The sequence below is a fragment of the Bombina bombina genome, chromosome 1, assembly GCF_027579735.1.
Source record: "Bombina bombina isolate aBomBom1 chromosome 1, aBomBom1.pri, whole genome shotgun sequence".
NCBI lineage: Eukaryota > Metazoa > Chordata > Amphibia > Anura > Bombinatoridae > Bombina > Bombina bombina.
In genome coordinates this window covers 101,127,752-101,147,063 of record NC_069499.1, presented here as the reverse complement: position 1 = coordinate 101,147,063, position 19,312 = coordinate 101,127,752, and the positions used below count along the sequence as shown (strand labels likewise).

Below are 19,312 nucleotides of genomic sequence, written 5' to 3'. Positions count from 1 at the left end.
CTATAATGAAGTAACAAATGTCTTAAAGGGACATTCAAGTCAAAATAAAATTTTATGGATTTAGATAGAGCATGCAGTTTTAAGACACTTTTCAATTTACTTCCATTATCAAATTTTGATCAATCTTTTTATATTCACACTTTTTGAGGAACAGGACCCTACTGAGCATGTCCACAAGCTCACATGGTATATGCATACCAGTTTGTGATTGGCTCTGTCACATGATACTGGGGGCTGGAAAATGGGAGAAAAACATAATTTATGCTTACCTGATAAATTTATTTCTCTTGTAGTGTATCCAGTCCACGGATCATCCATTTCTTGTGGGATATTTTCCTTCCCAACAGGAAGTTGCAAGAGGATCACCCACAGCAGAGCTGCTATATAGCTCCTCCCCTCACTGCCATATCCAGTCATTCGACCGAAACAAGACGAGAAAGGAGAAAACCATAGGGTGCAGTGGTGACTGTAGTTTAATTAAAATTTAGACCTGCCTTAAAAAGGACAGGGCGGGCCGTGGACTGGATACACTACAAGAGAAATAAATTTATCAGGTAAGCATAAATTATGTTTTCTCTTAAGTGTATCCAGTCCATGGATCATCCATTACTTATGGGATACCAATACCAATGCTAAAGTACACGGATGATGGGAGGGACAAGGCAGGATTAAACGGAAGAACCTTTCTCCCCAAAACAGACTCTGAAGAAGCAAAAGTATCAAATTAGTAAAATTTTTAATAGGTATAAAGCGAAGACCAAGTCGCAGCCTTGCAAATCTGTTCAACAGAGGCCTCATTTTTAAAGGCCCAGGTGGAAGCCACAGCTCTAGTAGAATGAGCTGTAATCCTTTCAAGGGGCTGCTGTCCAGCAGTCTCATAGGCTAAGCGTATTATGCTCCGAAGCCAAAAGGAAAGAGAGGTTGCCAAAGCTTTTTGACCTCTCCTCTGTCCAGAGTAAACGACAAACAGGGAAGATGTTTGGCGAAAATCTTTAGTAGCTTGTAAGTAAAACTTCAAGGCACGGACTACGTCCAGATTATGTAAGACGTTCCTTCTTTGAAGAAGGATTAAGACACAATGATGGAACAACAATCTCTTGATTGATATTCCTGTTAGAAACCACCTTAGGTAAAAACCCAGGTTTGGTACGCAGAACTACCTTATCTGCATGAAAAATCAGATAAGGAGAATCACATTGTAAGGCAGATAGCTCAGAGACTCTTCGAGCTGAAGAAATAGCCATCAAAAACAGAACTTTCCAAGATAAAAGTTTAATATCAATGGAATGAAGGGGTTCAAACGGAACTCCTTGAAGAACTTTAAGAACCAAGTTTAAGCTCCACGGGTGAGCAACAGTTTTAAACACAGGCTTAATTCTAACCAAAGCCTGACAAAATGCCTGGACGTCTGGAACCTCTGCCAGACGCTTGTGCAAAAGAATAGACAGAGCAGAAATCTGTCCTTTTAAAGAACTAGCTGATAATCCTTTGTCCAAACCCTCTTGGAGAAAGGACAATATCCTAGGAATCCTAACCTTACTCCATGAGTAATTCTTGGATTCACACCAATGAAGATATTTACGCCATATCTTATGGTAGATTTTCCTGGTGACAGGCTTTCGTGCCTGTATTAAGATATCAATGACTGACTCTGAGAAGCCACGCCTTGATAGAATCAAGCGTTCAATCTCCATGCAGTCAGTCTCAGAGAAATTAGATTTGGATGATTGAAAGGACCTTGTATTAGAAGGTCCTGCCTCAGAGGCAGAGTCCATGGTGGAAAGGATGACATGTCCACTAGGTCTGCATACCAGGTCCTGCGTGGCCACGCAGGCGCTATCAGAATAACCGATGCTCTCTCCTGCTTGATTTTGGCAATCAGTAGAAGGAGCAGAGGAAACGGTGGAAACACAAGCCAGGTTGAAGAACCAAGGAGCTGCTAGAGCATCTATCAGCGTCGCTCCTGGGTCCCTGGACCTGGATCCATAATAAGGAAGCTTGGCGTTCTGGCAAGACGCCATGAGATCCAGTTCTGGTTTGCCCCAACGATGGATCAGTTGAGCAAACACCTCCGGATGGAGTTCCCACTCCCCCGGATGAAAAGTCTGACGACTTAGAAAATCCGCCTCCCAGTTCTCTACGCCTGGGATGTAGATCGCTGACAGATGGCAAGAGTGAGACTCTGCCCAGCGAATTATCTTTGAGACTTCTAACATCGCTAGGGAACTCCTGGTTCCCCCTTGATGGTTGATGTAAGCCACAGTCGTGATGTTGTCCGACTGAAATCTGATGAACCTCAGGGTTGCTAACTGAGGCCAAGCTAGAAGAGCATTGAATATTGCTCTTAACTCCAGAATATATATTGGGAGGAGTTTCTCCTCCTGAGTCCACAATCCCTGAGCCTTCAGGGAGTTCCAGACTGCGCCCCAACCTAGAAGGCTGGCATCTGTTGTTACAATCATCCAATCTGGCCTGCGAAAGGTCATACCCTTGGACAGATGGACCCGAGATAGCCCCCAGAGAAGAGAATCTCTGGTCTCTTGATCCAGATTTAGTAGAGGACAAATCTGAGTAATCCCCATTCCACTGACTTAGCATGCATAATTGCAGCGGTCTGAGATGCAGGTGCGCAAATGGCACTATGTCCATTGCCGCTACCATTAAGCCGATTACTTCCATGCACTGAGCCACTGACGGACGTGGAATGGAATGAAGGACACGGCAAACATTTAGAAGTTTTGATAACCTGGACTCCGTCAGGTAAATTTTCATCTCTACAGAATCTATAAGAATCCCTAGGAAGGTGACTCTTGTGAGTGGGGATAGAAAACTCTTTTCCACGTTCACTTTCCACCCATGTGACCTCAGAAATGCCAGAACTATCTCTGTATGAGACTTGGCAATTTGAAAGCTTGACGCCTGTATCAGGATGTCGTCTAGATACGGAGCCACCGCTATGCCTCGCAGTCTTAGAACCGCCAGAAGTGAGCCCAGAACCTTTGTAAAGATTCTCGGGGCTGTAGCCAACCCGAAGGGAAGAGCTACAAATTGGTAATGCCCGTCTAGAAAGGCAAACCTTAGGAACCGATGATGATCTTTGTGAATCGGTATGTGAAGGTAGGCATCCTTTAAGTCCACTGTGGTCATGTACTGACCCTCTTGGATCATGGGTAGGATGGTCCGAATAGGGGTAGGATGGTCCGAATAGTTTCCATTTTGAATGATGGAACTCTGAGGAATTTGTTTAAGATCTTTAGATCCAAGATTGGTCTGAAGGTTCCCTCTTTCTTGGGAACCACAAACAGATTTGAATAAAACCCCTGTCCCTGTTCCGTCCGCGGAACTGGATGGATCACTCCCATTACTAGGAGGTCTTGCACACAGCTTAGGAATGCCTCTTTCTTTATCTGGTTTGTTGATAACCTTGAAAGATGAAATTTCCCTTGTGGAGGAAAAGCTTTGAAGTCCAGAAGATATCCCTGAGATATGATCTCCAACGCCCAGGGATCCTGAACATCTCTTGCCCACGCCTGGGCGAAGAGAGAAAGTCTGCCCCCCACTAGATCCGTTTCCGGATAGGAGGCCGTTCCTTCATGCTGTCTTGGGGGCAGCAGCAGGTTTTCTGGCCTGCTTGCCCTTGTTCCAGGACTGGTTAGGTTTCCAGGCCTGTCTGGAATGAGCAACAGTTCCCTCTTGTTTTAAAGCGGAGGAAGTTGATGCTGCTCCTGCCTTGAAATTTCGAAAGGCACGAAAATTAGACTGTTTGGCCTTTGATTTGGCCCTGTCCCGAGGAAGGGTATGACCCTTGTCTCCAGTAATGTCAGCAATAATTTCTTTCAAGCCAGGCCCGAATAAGGTCTGCCCCTTGAAAGGAATGTTGAGTAACTTAGACTTTGAAGTCACGTCAGCTGACCAGGATTTAAGCCATAGCGCCCTACGCGTCTGGATAGCGAATCCGGAATTCTTAGCCGTTAGTTTAGTCAAATGAACAATGGCATCAGAAACAAATGAGTTAGCTAGCTTAAGCGTTCTAAGCTTGTCAATAATTTCCTCCAATGGATTTTTTATCCATTGGATCTTAAAAAGGACAACTGTCCTCAACCGGGATAGTGGTACGCTTTGCTAAAGTAGAAACTGCTCCCTCCACCTTAGGGACCGTCTGCCATAAGTCCTGTGTAGTGGCGTCTATTGGAAACATTTTTCTAAATATAGGAGGTGGGGAAAAGGACACACCAGGTCTATCCCAATCCTTGCTAATAATTTCTGTAAGCCTTTTAGGTATAGGAAAAACGTCAGTACACACCGGCACCGCATAGTATCTATCCAGCCTACACAATTTCTCTGGAATTGCAACTGTGTTACAGTCATTCAGAGAAGCTAATACATCCCCAAGCAATACACGGAGGTTCTCAAGCTTAAATTTAAAATTAGAAATCTCTGAATCAGGTTTCCCCGAGTCAGAGATGTCACCCACAGAATGAAGCTCACCGTCCTCATGTTCTGCATACTGTGACGCAGTATCAGACATGGCTCTTACAGCATTTGCGCGCTCTGTATCTCTCCTAACCCCAGAGCTATCGCGCTTGCCTCTTAATTCAGGCAATCTAGATAATACCTCTGACAGGGTATTATTCATGATTGCAGCCATGTCCTGCAAGGTAATCGCTATGGGCGTCCCTGATGTAATTGGCGCCATATTAGCGTGCGTCCCCTGAGCGGGAGGCGAAGGGTCTGACACGTGGGGAGAGTTAGTCGGCATAACTTCCCCCTCGACAGAACCCTCTGGTGATAATTCTTTTATAGATAAAGACTGATCTTTACTGTTTAAGGTGAAATCAATACATTTAGTACACATTCTCCTATGGGGCTCCACCATGGCTTTCAAACATAATGAACAAGTAGGTTCCACTGTATCAGACATGTTTAAACAGACTAGCAATGAGACTAGCAAGCTTGGAAAACACTTTAAAACAAGTTTACAAGCAATATAAAAAACGTTACTGCACCTTTGAGAAACACAAATTTTGTCCAAATTTGAAATAACAGTGAAAAAAGGCAGTTACACTAACAAAATTTTTACAGTGTATGTAACAAGTTAGCAGAGCATTGCACCCACTTGCAAATGGATGATTAACCCCTTAATACCCAAAATGGAATAATAAAAGACAAAAACATTTTTTAAACAGTCACAACTGCCACAGCTCTACTGTGGCTTTTTACCTCCCTCAATACGACTTTTGAAGCCTTTTGAGCCCTTCAGTCCTGGAACATGCAGGAAGAAGCTGGATGTCAGTTCCTCCAGGAACTGTTTGTAGGCAAAATTCAAGCCAGCCATGTGGAAAAAACTAGGCCCCAATAAGTTTTATCACCAAACATATATAAAAAACAATTAAACATGCCAGCAAACGTTTTAAAATACACTTTTATAAGAGTATGTATCTCTATTAATAAGCCTGATACCAGTCGCTATCAATGCATTTAAGGCTTTACTTACATTACTTCGGTATCAGCAGCATTTTCTAGCAAATTCCATCCCTAGAAAAATATTTTAACTGCACATACCTTATTGCAGGAAAACCTGCACGCTATTCCCCCTCTGAAGTTACCTCACTCCTCAGAATATGTGAGAACAGCAAAGGGTCTTAGTTACTTCTGCTAAGATCATAGAAAACGCAGGCAGATTCTTCTTCCAAATACTGCCTGAGATAAACAGTACACTCCGGTACCATTTAAAAATAAACTTTTGATTGAAGAAATAAACTAAGTATAAAACACCACAGTCCTCTTACGACCTCCATCTTAGTTGAGAGTTGCAAGAGAATGACTGGATATGGCAGTGAGGGGAGGAGCTATATAGCAGCTCTGCTGTGGGTGATCCTCTTGCAACTTCCTGTTGGGAAGGAGAATATCCCATAAGTAATGGATGATCCGTGGACTGGATACACTTAACAAGAGAAAAATACATTTGTCAGAAAAAAAAAAAAAAAAAATAGGGTGTATTTGAAATTGAGTAAGTGCTATTGCTTTGTCTTTTTATTATGTACAGTACTTGTTAATTGTGTAATCCTACTGCATTGAGTGGTTCTTTATATCACAAAAGCCTAGGGAAAAACTTTACATTAAAAAGGGATAGTAAACCCAAAAAATTATTTCATGATTCAGATAGAGCATGCAATTTTAAAAAGGGACATTATACACATTTTTTCTTTGCATAAATGTTTTGTATATGATCTATTTATATAGCCCATAAAGTTTTTTTTTTTTTAAATAGTATATTATAGTTTATATAGTTTTGCTTATTTTTAAATAACATTGGTCTGATTTTCAGACTCCTAACCAAGCCCCAAAGTTTTATGTGAATACCGTCAGCTACCTTCTCCAGCTTGCTCCTGTTTGTGTAAAGGGTCTTTTCATATGCAAAAGAAGGGGGAGTTTCTTATTTGCCACTTGCAATGGGCTTTCCAGCTACCTTTTCAACAGAGCCAAAATGACAGCTTCTAAGTAAGTTTCTAAACAGTTTTATACTGAATTTTTATGTCAGTATCTGTGCATCTTATTCTTTATAGTAGTGTCTATAACATGCAGTTATATGAAAATGAGTGTATACTGTCCATTTAAGCATCTTTCTTATTTACTCCCAGGGCTCGACAAACCCAGGAGCCTGGTAGCCACTGGCTCCTAGAATTTTACCCCTGGCTCCTAACTTTTTGGGTTATTGTCCATATGTCTATATACAAATCCAACGGTCTGGCTCCTAAGAATATGCCTGGCTCCTAAATTTTCTTACTGGCTCCTAATTTGTAAACACATTTGTCAAGCACTATTACTCCTATTAGCAATGTGTATTTGTTCTCTTGGTATCTTAATTTGAAAAAGCAGGAATGTTAAAGTGATGGTACATTTCAGACTGTTGCAATAAAACATATTAGCTTGCAAGTAAAACCACATAATTATTTTTTTTAAGTGTATATATATTTTAAAATAAAAGGTTTATAATCCTAATTGGTATTGTCTGTTCCTCCGCCCCCCTTCATTTCCTCTTTTGGCTGGGCTGTGATGTATAGAGCAGTCACATCCACTCTCTACATAGACTTTCTATGGGCTTTAAAGGGGCTGGACTTCAAGATTGTCAACTGACACAGATGTTTATGGGATGTTCACTGGTATTGTCATAACATTGTAATAGAAGCATTACTATATGCACTAATTTAACCCTTTTACAGAAAGATTTAAAATGGCAAAGATTACATTTATGGCATTTGATTATTTAAAGTTTACCATCACTTTAAGTGCAATAGCACCCTTGACTTTCTTCTACAGAAATTACAGTTAGTCGGTCTTAGTGCACATATTTTGTAAATATATACATACATGTGCTAATATGTATATGGTATGCAAGCAGAACATTCCCTAAACTAGCTGGCCTAATTTCAAATATGAGTTTTGCCTCTTGATAATAAAAATTGTGCATGTCAAATTTAAAAAGATGCTCAAGTCAAAATGAATCTTTTATGATTCAGACAGAGCATGCAATTTTAAACAACTTTTAAATTTACCTCCATTAACAAAGTGTACAGACCTTTTAAATTTACATGTTGGGTCACGAGCTCCTATTAAGCATGTGCAAGAATTCACAGTATATCGTATATGCTTTTGCGATTGGCTGATGGCTGTCACATGATACAGGGGAGTGGAAATAGACATAACTGAAATTTATCAAAAATCTACTACTCCCTTTAAGTTCAGACTAAGTTCTATCGCATTGTTTTATCAAATATACTGTATTTACTGGTCCTTTAACTAGAAACATTTTAATAATATTGACCTTTTTGTTAAAATGCTTCTCATTTTGTAAGAAGCTTTACAGTGCATGCAACAAACAGCACAGGCTAGTAATCCATGCACCAGAGAAATCGAGCATCCTTATCACATGCATGTTCTGATGGCCGGAGATGCCAAACGTAATTTTTTTTTTTCAAAATTTCTCAACTTTTGTCTACCTTTCAATTGTACATTTTAAAAATCTTAAAGGGATAGGAAACCTAAAAATTCTCTTTCATGGTTTATAGAGAATACAATTTTAAACAACTTTGCAATTTACTTCTATTCTATAATTTGAAACGTTCTTGGTATAATTTGTTGAAGCAGCAATGCACTACTGGGAGATAGCTGAACACATTGAGCGAGCCAATAACAAGATATATGTGCAGCCACCAATCAGCAGCTCCTGAGCGTACCTAGGTATCCTTTTCAACAAAGAATACCAAGAGAGCAAAACAAATGAAATAATTTTCATATAACTGCATGTAATAGACACTAATATAAGGAATAATATGCATAGATACTGATCTAAAATTACAGTATGAAACCTTTTAAAAAAAAACTTAACTTAGAAGCTACCAGTTTAGCACTGTTGAAAAGGGGTGGAGGGGACAGCCACTGAAATGGGCTGGAAAGCAGAAAGAGCAGACACTCCCCCCCTCCCCCTGTATATGAAAACACCCTTTACACAAACAGGAGCAAGCTGGGAGTAGGTAGACAACAGTCTACTTCTAAAACTTTGGGGCTTGGTTAGGAGTCTGAAAATCAGCACAATGTTATTTAAAAAATAAGCAAAACTAAACATTAGTACAAAAAAAACACAACAACCCTGTATGGCAGTGCTTGATTATCCCGGGCGCCTGGGTGCCACCCATGCCTTAAAAATTGTGTCTGGCGACTCAGTTTTCTTTCCCCAATTGTCCCTTATCTACTGCCACTTGATCTCCACTAGTTTACTTGTGGCTGCGGCAAGGTCAGATGGGCAGGGGCTATTGAGAATGCGCTAGGGCTGCTGAAAATAATCGATTCAGTGATGCAGCCGTTAACGATGCTGCATCAATGCAAGTGCAGACCTGAATCGATTCAGGGGTCAGTGACGTCATTGCGCAACGTCACATGACCCTGCCTCTCTCACAGAGCAGTATATTCAGAGAAGCCAACATAAGGGAGTCTGTCTCCGGGTTTTAACACCAGCTGCATCACATTAGGACTTTGTGTGCACACTGCGCAGATATCTGACACGGTGAGCACTCTAAACAGACCTCCCCCCTCTCACACACAAATGTTCTGGTCAGGAATTTTTATTACGCTAATGCTGACAGCAGCCTGATGTAAACAGTGAATCTTTTCTTGTATTATCGATTCACTGTTTACTGTTGCGGTCTCTGCTGCATGTTTGCTCTCTGTCATATCCCTAGCCCAAACGAGCATTTATAGGTTGCTATTCGATATAGTAAGTCAAGTTTTACAAAAGTCGCACAATTTATACTTTATTTTCAACATATGAGAGGCAATTGTGTGCCTTTTGTAAAACTTGACTTACTATATCTAATAGCAACCCATAATACTATATCTAATAGGCTGCTGTCGGCATTAGGTGTCATAAAAATTCCTGACCAGAACATTTGTGTGCGAGAGGCGAGGTCTGTTGAGAGTGCTCTCCGTGTTAGATATCTGCACAGTGTGCACACAAAGTCCTGATGTGGTGCAGCTGGTGTAAAACCCGGAGACAGACTCCCTTGAACATGCAGCTGTAGTTAGGGAGACAGAGCTACTCTGGAACTCCAGACTCATTATTTCTCACTGTGCATTTACACTTTCCTTTTTAAAATAAATCTACAGATACATTTCTTTCTGTGCATATTCTATTATGTTTATTAGCGATGTCCCATCTTTCACAGTTGTTTGAAAGATTACGTGTGTGTGTGTGTGTGTGTGTGTGTGTGTGTGTGTGTGTGTGTGTGTGTGTGTGTGTATACACACACACAAATATGGAATAGAACAAGTTCATGAAAATCATGGGCAGTGCACTTGTGGAATGTCTTACATATCTTGTTTGTATGCCAAATTTTACCTCAATAAAAATATTATTTAAAAAAAAAAAAAATCATGGGCAGTAATCGTGATGCATTGCAGAATCAAATCGGAGACAGGATAAATCGTAATCGAATCGTGAGACCAGTGAAGATGCACACCCCTAGCATGCGCGCAGGCTTTTTTGTGGCCGTAAGAGTCAGAACACAAAGCTATCATTGAAGACTGAGAAAGCAGCACAGTGGGAAGTCTATCCCACATTGTACCCGGCCTGGAGTTTTAAAAAAAGAAAACTACTTCCTATTAGGTCATAGTTACCGTCCTTAAGTCACGTGACATTTCACCCAATAACAGTTCTGCGATCTGCACATGGCGCGAGTCATAGCGCACGTGATCGCAGGTGGCAACCGTTACCAGGCTTCTCATTTAGAGTCAGTGGCAGTGAACAGTACAGATGCGGCGAGCTTTGTAACGCTCACTATTGTCTTTTCGCTCCGGTGGGTTCTAAAGACAGTTTTCCTGTCCGGATAGGTAGTGCTATGGCTCACTGACTAAAGAGGAATATTACTTTTTTAACACCCCAGTTCAAAATGCAGTGCTTCCTGTGACTGACTGATCAGCCAACAGTGTGTGACTGTACCCCAGCTAGCTCAATCAAAAGCAGCAGGTGTACTGAGGGACCATCCGTGACGAGATTGCTGTCTAACTGCTGGGAGGGCAGGATAGGCTGGGTTCCTTCATGCACTGAAAAAAAGTAGCGTTCAACCCTGGGTAAAGGCCACTGAAACAGCCAGAGCACAGGTGTACCAAGGAAAGTCTGTGGCAGTCAGTACATTTAAAGCTAGCACAACCATAAGGTGCCATTCAGATCAGGACTGAGTTCATTTGATTGTATTTTAATAATGAAAGAAGAGGATCTGAGCCTCAAGCCCAGTTCTCAACATGACATTAAAAAATATTTATAACTTTTCTAAACATTTTCTTAGATTTTTTATGCTATCAATTGTCAAAATAAAATAAATTATATTTAGCTGCACTGCTAGCCGTACATGCTGATCTATTTATATATCCAGTTTATGTTTTTTGATGTATGAACTAATTCTCTAATAAGGACAACACCCTGTAAACTTTGGGCTTTAATATATATATATCCTACAAAACATGTATGCAAAGAAATATCTAGTGAATGCCCCTTTAAGAGACTTGAAATAATAAAAAACAAACAAACAAAAAAAACACTTTGTAAACTTGCTATTGTTTATGTATCAATCTCATTCGTGTGCTGGCAAACTACACATTTAGTATCAACTATATACAAAAGGTAGCAACATAATTCACAGTGCCAATACAAAAAGCACAAAGCCTACACAAAGGAATACAGTATATGGAACATTAGTTACTTACTAGTAAGAAGTTGTATATATTTTATACAAAATAAAATAGTGTCCCATGCCTGTGAGATGTACATTATGTTTGGACAAATATATATATATATATATATATATATATATATATATATATATATATATATATATATATATATATATATATATTTGGTAAAATAAAACAAAATTGCACACAGTGTCATGTACACTTTAATTATACAGGTTCCTGCCTTTTATACCTGCACCCGTTGTCCATTAACCCATTCCATGAAAACACAACTGTTGCAACAGCGGCATCTTGTGGATGCAAATCATATTGCATCAAAATTTATTTTTTTTTATTTTTTAAATGGAATAGGTAAGTGACATCTGTATAAAAAAATTAAAAACATAAAAACCCATATATACAATTAAGAGGAGCATGAAAATATGACCCTAATGCTGTGAATTATTCTGGTTGGTCATTTTCATGCTCCTTTAATTGTATATATGGGTTTTTATGTTTTAAATTTTTTATACAGATGTCACCTATTCCATTTGAAAAATACAAAAAAATAAATTTTGATGCAATAGAATTGACAACAGGTGCAGGTATAAAAGGCAGGAACCTGTATAATTAAAGTGTACATGACTAAGAGCCTATAGCAGGCTTGAAACGTTGTATATGTTGCTGGGACCCTATATGTAAAGAAATAAAGGTCTTTTATTGATTTTGGAGGCTGGAGTTTTTTTTTTAATTATTTTGGATACTGAGGAGACTTGGCAAGTCTGTCACTCCGTGCCCCACTGGAAAAAGAAAAGGTGTGCTGTTTCCACATTTCTTGGATATCACTATATTATTATTAGCATCATTACTATTGAACCAAAAATGTATATTTTGAGACTGCTCTATTTTTTTTTTCCGGAACCATGGCTTCTGAAATCCACTATTTTCCCCACACATATAGTGGAGCAGTGAGCACTTCAATAAAATATAAATATCTAAAGTAATTAGAAGATGCTCTTAAAGGGATACTAAACCCAGATAAAGCATGCAATTTTAAGCAACTTTCTAATTTACTCCTATTATCATTTTGTATTTGTTCTCTGGTTATCTTTATTTAAAAAAAACAGGAATATAAAGATTAGGAGCCGGCCTATTTTTGTTATCTTTGCTTATTGGTTTGCTAAAGGTAGCAACCAATAAGCAAGCACTATCCAGGGTGCTGAACCTAAAATGGGCTGGTTTCTAAGCTTTACATTACTGCTTTTTAAAGTAAGATAGCAAGAGAATGAAGAAAAAATAGGAGTAAATTAGAAAGTTGCTTAAAAGGGTCATGAAACCCAACATTCTTATTTCATGATTCAGATAGAGAATAAAATGTTAAACAACTTTAAAATTGTATTCTCCATCTGAATCATGAAAGAAAAACGTTGGGTTTCATGTCCCTTTAAAATCGCATGATCTATCTGAATCATGAAAGAAAAAATTGGGTTTAGTATCCCTTTAAGTATATCTAAACAAATTATAACATTTTACTTCTAACTATAAAATATTTTTGAAAAATAGTTCCGTATGTATTCTCCTCTGGTTTAATTACTAGAATATGATAGATATAAATCCACTCTGTCCAGATGTGTCCACAAACTCTATACTTAAAGGGACAGTAAAGTAAAAAATTAAAAACTTTCATGATTTAGATAGGGCATGTAATTTTAAACTTCCCAATATACTTTTATCATCAAATTTGCTTTGTTCTCTTGGTATTCTTTTTTGAAAGCTAAACTTAGACTCAAACTAATTTCTAAACTGCCTCTTATCTCAGTGCATTTTGACAGTTGTCCACAGTTAAGACAGTGCTAGTTCATGCGTCATATAGATAACACTGTCCTCACTCACGTGGAGTTATTTATGAGTCAGCACAGATTGGTTAAAATTCATGTGTCAAAAGAACCGAAATAAGGGGCGGTCTGCAGAGCCTTAGATACATGGTAATCACAGAGGTAAAAAATTATATTTATATAACTGTTTTGGTTATGCAAAACAGGGGAATGAGTAATAAAGTGATTAGCTATCTTTTTAACCCCTTAATGACCAAGGACATACAGGGTACGTCCTATAAAAACTGTCAGTTAACGACCAAGGACGTACTCTGTACGTCCTCAAGGGGTTTCAAGCGGTGGAAGCGACCAGCCGCTTTCAAAGTATTGCAGTGAGCCTCAATGTTAAGGCATCAATGCAATACCTTTTTTTGCCAATTTTTTTATAAAACACTTTTTTTTTTAGCAAACCGAGTACTGGCAGACAGCTGCCAATACCCAAGATGACAGGCAAAAAGGTAGAGGAGGGAGGGTTAGAGAGCAGTTGGGGGGGGGGGGGGGGGGGGAATCCAACACTGCATTATACATGATAGATAGATATATATATAAGATGGCGATGACAATTGTGAGGTGGGGGAGGGAAAAGAGCTGTTTGAGGGGGTCAAGGAGGGATCAGGGGGTGGGATGCTGATCTCTACACTAAAGCTAAAATTAAGCCCTTAACTGCTGGGCATAATACAAGTGTGGTGCGCAGCGGCATTTAGCGGCCTTCTAATTACCAGAAAGCAACGCCAAAGCCATATATGTCTGCTATTTCTGAACAAAGGGATCCCAGAGACGCATTTACAACCATTTGTGCCATAATTACAAAAACTGTAAATAATTTCAGTAAGAAACCTAAAGTAAAAAAAAAAAAAAAAAAAAAATTTTTTTTTTACAAACGCATTTGGTGGTGAAATGGTAGCATGAAATACCAAAATGGGCCTAGATCAATACTTTGGGTTGTCTACTAAAAATAAATATATACATGTGAAGGGTTATTCCGGGATTCCTGACAGATATCAGTGTTACAATGTAACTATTGCTAAAAAATTTTTTGGGGGGGGGGAATGGTTTGGAAATTGCAAAGTGCTACTTGTATTTATTGCCATATCACTTGCAAAAAAAGCAAAGAACATGTAAACATTGGGTATTTCTAAACTCAGGACAAAATTTAGAAACTATTTTGCATGGGTGTTTTTTGGTGGTTGTAGATGTGTAACAGATTTTGGGGGTCAAAGTTAGAAAAATTGTGGGGGGTTTTTCATCATATTTTTTTTGTAGTTTGTGCCCATACTTTCAGGCAGTTGATAGTTATGATTTTTTTTTTATTTGTTTTATAATAAATTATAAGATGATATGATGAAAATAATGGTATCTTTAGAAAGTCTATTTAATGGCGAGAAAAACGGTATATATGTGTGGGTACAGTAAATGAGTAAGAGGAAAATTACAGCTGAACACAAACACCACAGAAATGTAAAAATAGCCCTGGTCCCAAACAGTGACCACAGCATTTTTCAATTTCTTTACCAAGGGGTTAAACAATAAAATTCTTGAGTAAACTGTCCCTCTAAAGGGATATTAACCCCTTAACGACCAGGTACGTGCTGCAAAAATTGTCAGTGACAATGGACGTACCTGGTACGTCCTCTTTCTAATTGAGTGTTGGAAGCGATTGTGATCGCTTCCAGCAGCTCTCAGGGTATTGCAGTGATGCCTCGATATTGAGGCATCCTGCAATACCCTTTTTTTAAGCATCCAATGCAGAGAGAACCACTCTGTGGCCCTCTCTGCATCGGCCATCAATGGTGCCGACCGTTGGTGGTGGGAGCTGCTGCTGGGAGACGGGTGGGCGGCCCATCGATGGTTACTTCCTGTCCCTGTACCCAGTAAGTGCGCGCAGTCGCGGTAGCGTGTGAGGGGGTGGCTCATGCGCCACATTTGCATAATAAATATATATTATTTGTGAAGGATGCAGAAAGAGGGGGGAATTTAATATTGGACAAGGGATCTGGAAGGGAAATAGGGTATTGAGGGGGGCAGCCACACTATAGAAATGTTTTATTTAGAAATAAAGAAAAAAGCATTGGGGGGGGGGGGGCAAACTGGGTACTGGCAGACAGCTGCCAGTACCCAAGATGGTGGCAAATAGGTAGAGGGGGAGGGTTAGAGAGCTGTATGGGGGGGGGACCCAGCAGTGCAGAATCAATTAAAAAAAAAAAATATATATATATATATATCTTTTTGTTTTAGTACTGGCAGACTTTCTGCCAGTACTTAAGATGGCAGTGACAATTGTGAGGCGGGGGAGGGATGCTGATCTCTACACTAAAGCTAAAATTAACTTCTTAACTGCTGGGCATAATACAAGTGTGGTTTGCAGCGTCATTTAGCTGCCTTCTAATTACCAAAAAGCAACGCCAAAGCCATATTTGTCTGCTATTTCTAAATAACGGGTAAACCCAGAGAAGCAGTTACAACCATTTGTGCAATAATTGCACACACTGTTTGTAAATAATTTCAGTGAGTAACCTAGTTTGTGAAAAAGTTAGTAAAAAAAGTGAACAATTTTTTAATTTGATAGCATTTGGCGGTGAAATATACCAAAATGAACCTAGATCAATACTTTGGGTTGTCTACTACACTAAAGCTAAAATTAACCCTACAGGCTCCCTAATTAACCCATTAACTGCTGGGCATAACACATGTGTGGTGTGCATCGGCATTTAGCGGCCTTCTAATTACCAAAAAGCCATATTTGTCTGCTATTTCTGAACAAAGGGGATCTCAGAGAAGCATTTACAACCATATGTGCCATAATTGCACAAGCTGTTTGTAAATAATTTCATCATTTCAGTGAGAAACCTAAAGTTTGTGAAAAAGTTAGTAAAAAAGTGAGCGTTTTTTTTTTAGTTGATCGTATTTGGTGGTGAAATGATGGCATGAAATATACCAAAAATGGGCCTAGATCAATACTTTGGGTTGTCTTCTAAAATATATATATATATATATATATATATATATATATATATATATATATATATATATATATACATACATATATACACACACATATACATACACACACACACGTGAAGGGTTATTCAGGGATTCCTAACAGATATCAGTGTTACAATGTAACTATGGCTAATTTTGAAGAAAAAAAAATGGTTTTGAAATAGCAAAGTGCTACTTGTACTTATTGCCCTATAACTTTATGTAAACATTGGGTATTTCTAAACTCAGGACAAAATTTAGAAACTAATTTAGCATAGGAGTTTTTTGGTGGTTGTAGATGTGTAAGATTTTGGGGTCAAAGTTAGAAAAGTGTTTTTTCCTCATGTTTTCATCATATATATAAAAAAAAATATAGTAAATTATATATGATGAAAATAATGGTATATTTAGAAAGTCTGTTTAATGGCGAGAAAAACTGTATATAATGTGTGTGGGTACAGTAAATGAGTAAGAGGAAGATTACAGCTAAACACAAACACTACTAAAAATGGTCTGGTCACTAAGGGGTTACAGTAATTTTAACATAAATATATATATATATATATATATATATATATATATATATATATATATATATATAAAAAATAAAGCGCCAATATCTAAATAGTGAATAAAGCATTTGTAAACTATATAAAAAACTGGGCTTTTGTTAGCAAAATTTACATTACTTAACAGAATTAACGCCTTTGCTATGGACAATTAGTGAAAGATAAAAAGGAGCTCCTGACTGATTAAGCAATCGTTATGTAGCATGTTGCAGGGTTAAAGATCTGAATCCTGCAGTAACCACTATGGGGACAGTGTAAAAACACAATACTCTGAATTAAAAAGAATATCTGCCAATAATACATATCAGAAAACACACTTGCATATTTTTTTGTAATACATAACAATTACATTTTGAGTATTGTGTCACAGTCAACACATGCCATCAGTCATCACACTCAGGAACCAGCAAGGGATTTGAGGAGCCAAAAGTGTACTTTGATATTTCTATAACAATAACTATAGCATTAAAACGATGTAAATTTGACAAATGTTTTGCCCATTGTCACAGACATTATTATTGTTATATGTATCCCCAGGTGCCACATCTACCTGTAGCCGCACTTACCGTCACTTTCGGCCCTAACAAGAAGGGACATGCCCTTCAGCCTTTCCACATAGCCGGAGGACACATGCCCGGTGCCTCGATCATCCCACTGACGATCCTCATTAAGCGTGTAGACCTTCACCCGCCGCCGAGTGTCAGTCATGGTGTTTCTTCTCTGCCCCAGGAGGCCCGAGCTCCGGGCTTTCCTGGTGACTCTAACCCGCTCAGCAGAGCCCGATACCCGCGCTTTCCTGCCACCCGTACCCCGCTTCGCAGTGCCGGACCTCAGGCCCTTTCTCAAAATTCGACCACGAAGAGCAAAGCCAGATACAACGTTTTTCTTGAAACCCTTACCACGTCTGGCAGGGCCCAATCCACGAGCTTTCCTGACACCCGTTGCTGCTTGTGTGTGTCCTTTGTGCGTAAAACGCAGGCCCCGATCCCCAAAATGTTCCTACTATATGATACCTCAATACTCTGCAATTTGAAGGCCAAAGTGTTGTTTTTAGGTGAATGGGGCTAATTTTCCCCACACTGCCACCTACAGGGCCCAGACCGCGGTGTTTCCTGCTAAAAAACCTCCAGCAGTGGGGCGGTAAATATTGTCACAGTCTTGACAGTGATCCTCTCTCTACGTAGAGATTACTTCTAGGCCATGCCCACCGGGAGAATCCACAGAGCAGCGGTCAGGCCTCTTCGCCTCACCAGTTACCTTCCCATCCGTTTCCTCCTCACGTCCTCTGTATGTCCAGGTCCAAGGTCGAAGTCTAGGCACTGCAAGCCTCCGTCATGATGGGCTAGCACCCGCTGGGGTTAGGCGCTGTAAAAAGCCGCTGCCTTTCCGACGAAGAACAATAATACTCGCAGTGAGCGAAAGCAGATAACGGGGATGATCAACGATTCGACTGCTGGGCCAGAAAAAAAAAACAATGAGGGGTAACAATCAATTTAGGTCGCTGAGGTAAACAAAAAAATAATAAGCTTGGCTTAGTATTTCCAGCCGCTGATCACTATCTCCGCTAACATGCCGCCGTTCCCGGTGTCTCCGCCCTCTCCTGACCGAGCCTGGCCCAGTGTGTCAGTCACAGCCCCGCCATGTTTTCTCATCCCCTCCCCCTCAGTCAGTGGCCCAACTGGAGCGTCGCCCAGTGTCACCCGGGGAGGCGGTTGTCTGAGCCCCCTAATGAATTCTCTGCTCCCCTCTTATGAGTTTTATAATAAACTTTTGGGGCTCTTATGTGGCGAGCTATGTAACTTTAGAGCCTCAAATAAGGTTACTATAATGATATTACATAGAAAGAAATATGTTGTATATATGGAAAGTTCAACATTACCTATGTTATCTTATTGAGATGGTTCATTAACAGTCTAAAACTAGTTTGTTTTGTAAACAACATATTCTTGGAGGAAAGTGTGAACTTTTAGTGAATCTATCCAGCTTTGCAAGAAACCCTCCAAACTCTAGATCCATTTAAGTGAAACAGTGTAAATAGCCCCTCTGTCCACTTTATTATATTTTGTTTAAACCCTTTGTAATCTTTTTAAAAATAACACAATAGTATTTTTTTTGCTTATTCGATATGTATGAAGCTGTGACAAATGGGAAGTTGTTTTGGGGTACTAGCTAAGATTTGAAAAGAAGGTTATAGATTGCACATCATAAACTAGAAGGAATCCTCACTTTGTGCTAACAGTCATAAAACTATTATATACTAGGAAAATACAGAGCTTTTTATATAATAATCAAAGCCAAAGTATGACCAAGGTTGCACCAAAGTTAAGTTGAATGACAATGTGCATTTATATAGAACACTATAGTATAAGTACAATTAAACAAATATATACTTATAGTAATACAACAGTAAAGTGGAATCAACCATATGGTTATGTTACAATAAAATGTCCTTAGTTGCCTAAGAGCTCTTATTGCTGTTTGCGTCCTCTAGGCATGACAAACTCAGACCACACCAAGGTTATTGTCCTTATATTCCTGGGTTTCGAAAAGAAAGATAATGGTACCACACTCCGTAAAAATATATTTTTATTGAAAATTCTTTAAAATTCAAAAAGTGAAATATGTGACAGCCTTGCCACTTGGTTGAAGAGAGAGCGCAGCACA

General features: G+C 39.2%; 1 protein-coding gene across 2 annotated transcripts in view; it reads right to left on the bottom strand.

Moving 5' to 3' along the window:
- PPP4R3A (protein phosphatase 4 regulatory subunit 3A) overlaps positions 1–18,293 on the bottom strand; it is a 168,260-nt gene extending 149,967 nt beyond the window's left edge. For both annotated transcript variants that reach the window (XM_053697553.1, XM_053697554.1), the window contains exon 1: positions 17,215–18,293. In XM_053697553.1, the coding sequence (XP_053553528.1) occupies positions 17,215–17,356 (142 nt within the window). In that variant the 5' untranslated portion in view covers positions 17,357–18,293. The remainder of the gene's footprint in view (positions 1–17,214) is intronic.
- Positions 18,294–19,312: the final 1,019 nt, after the last annotated feature.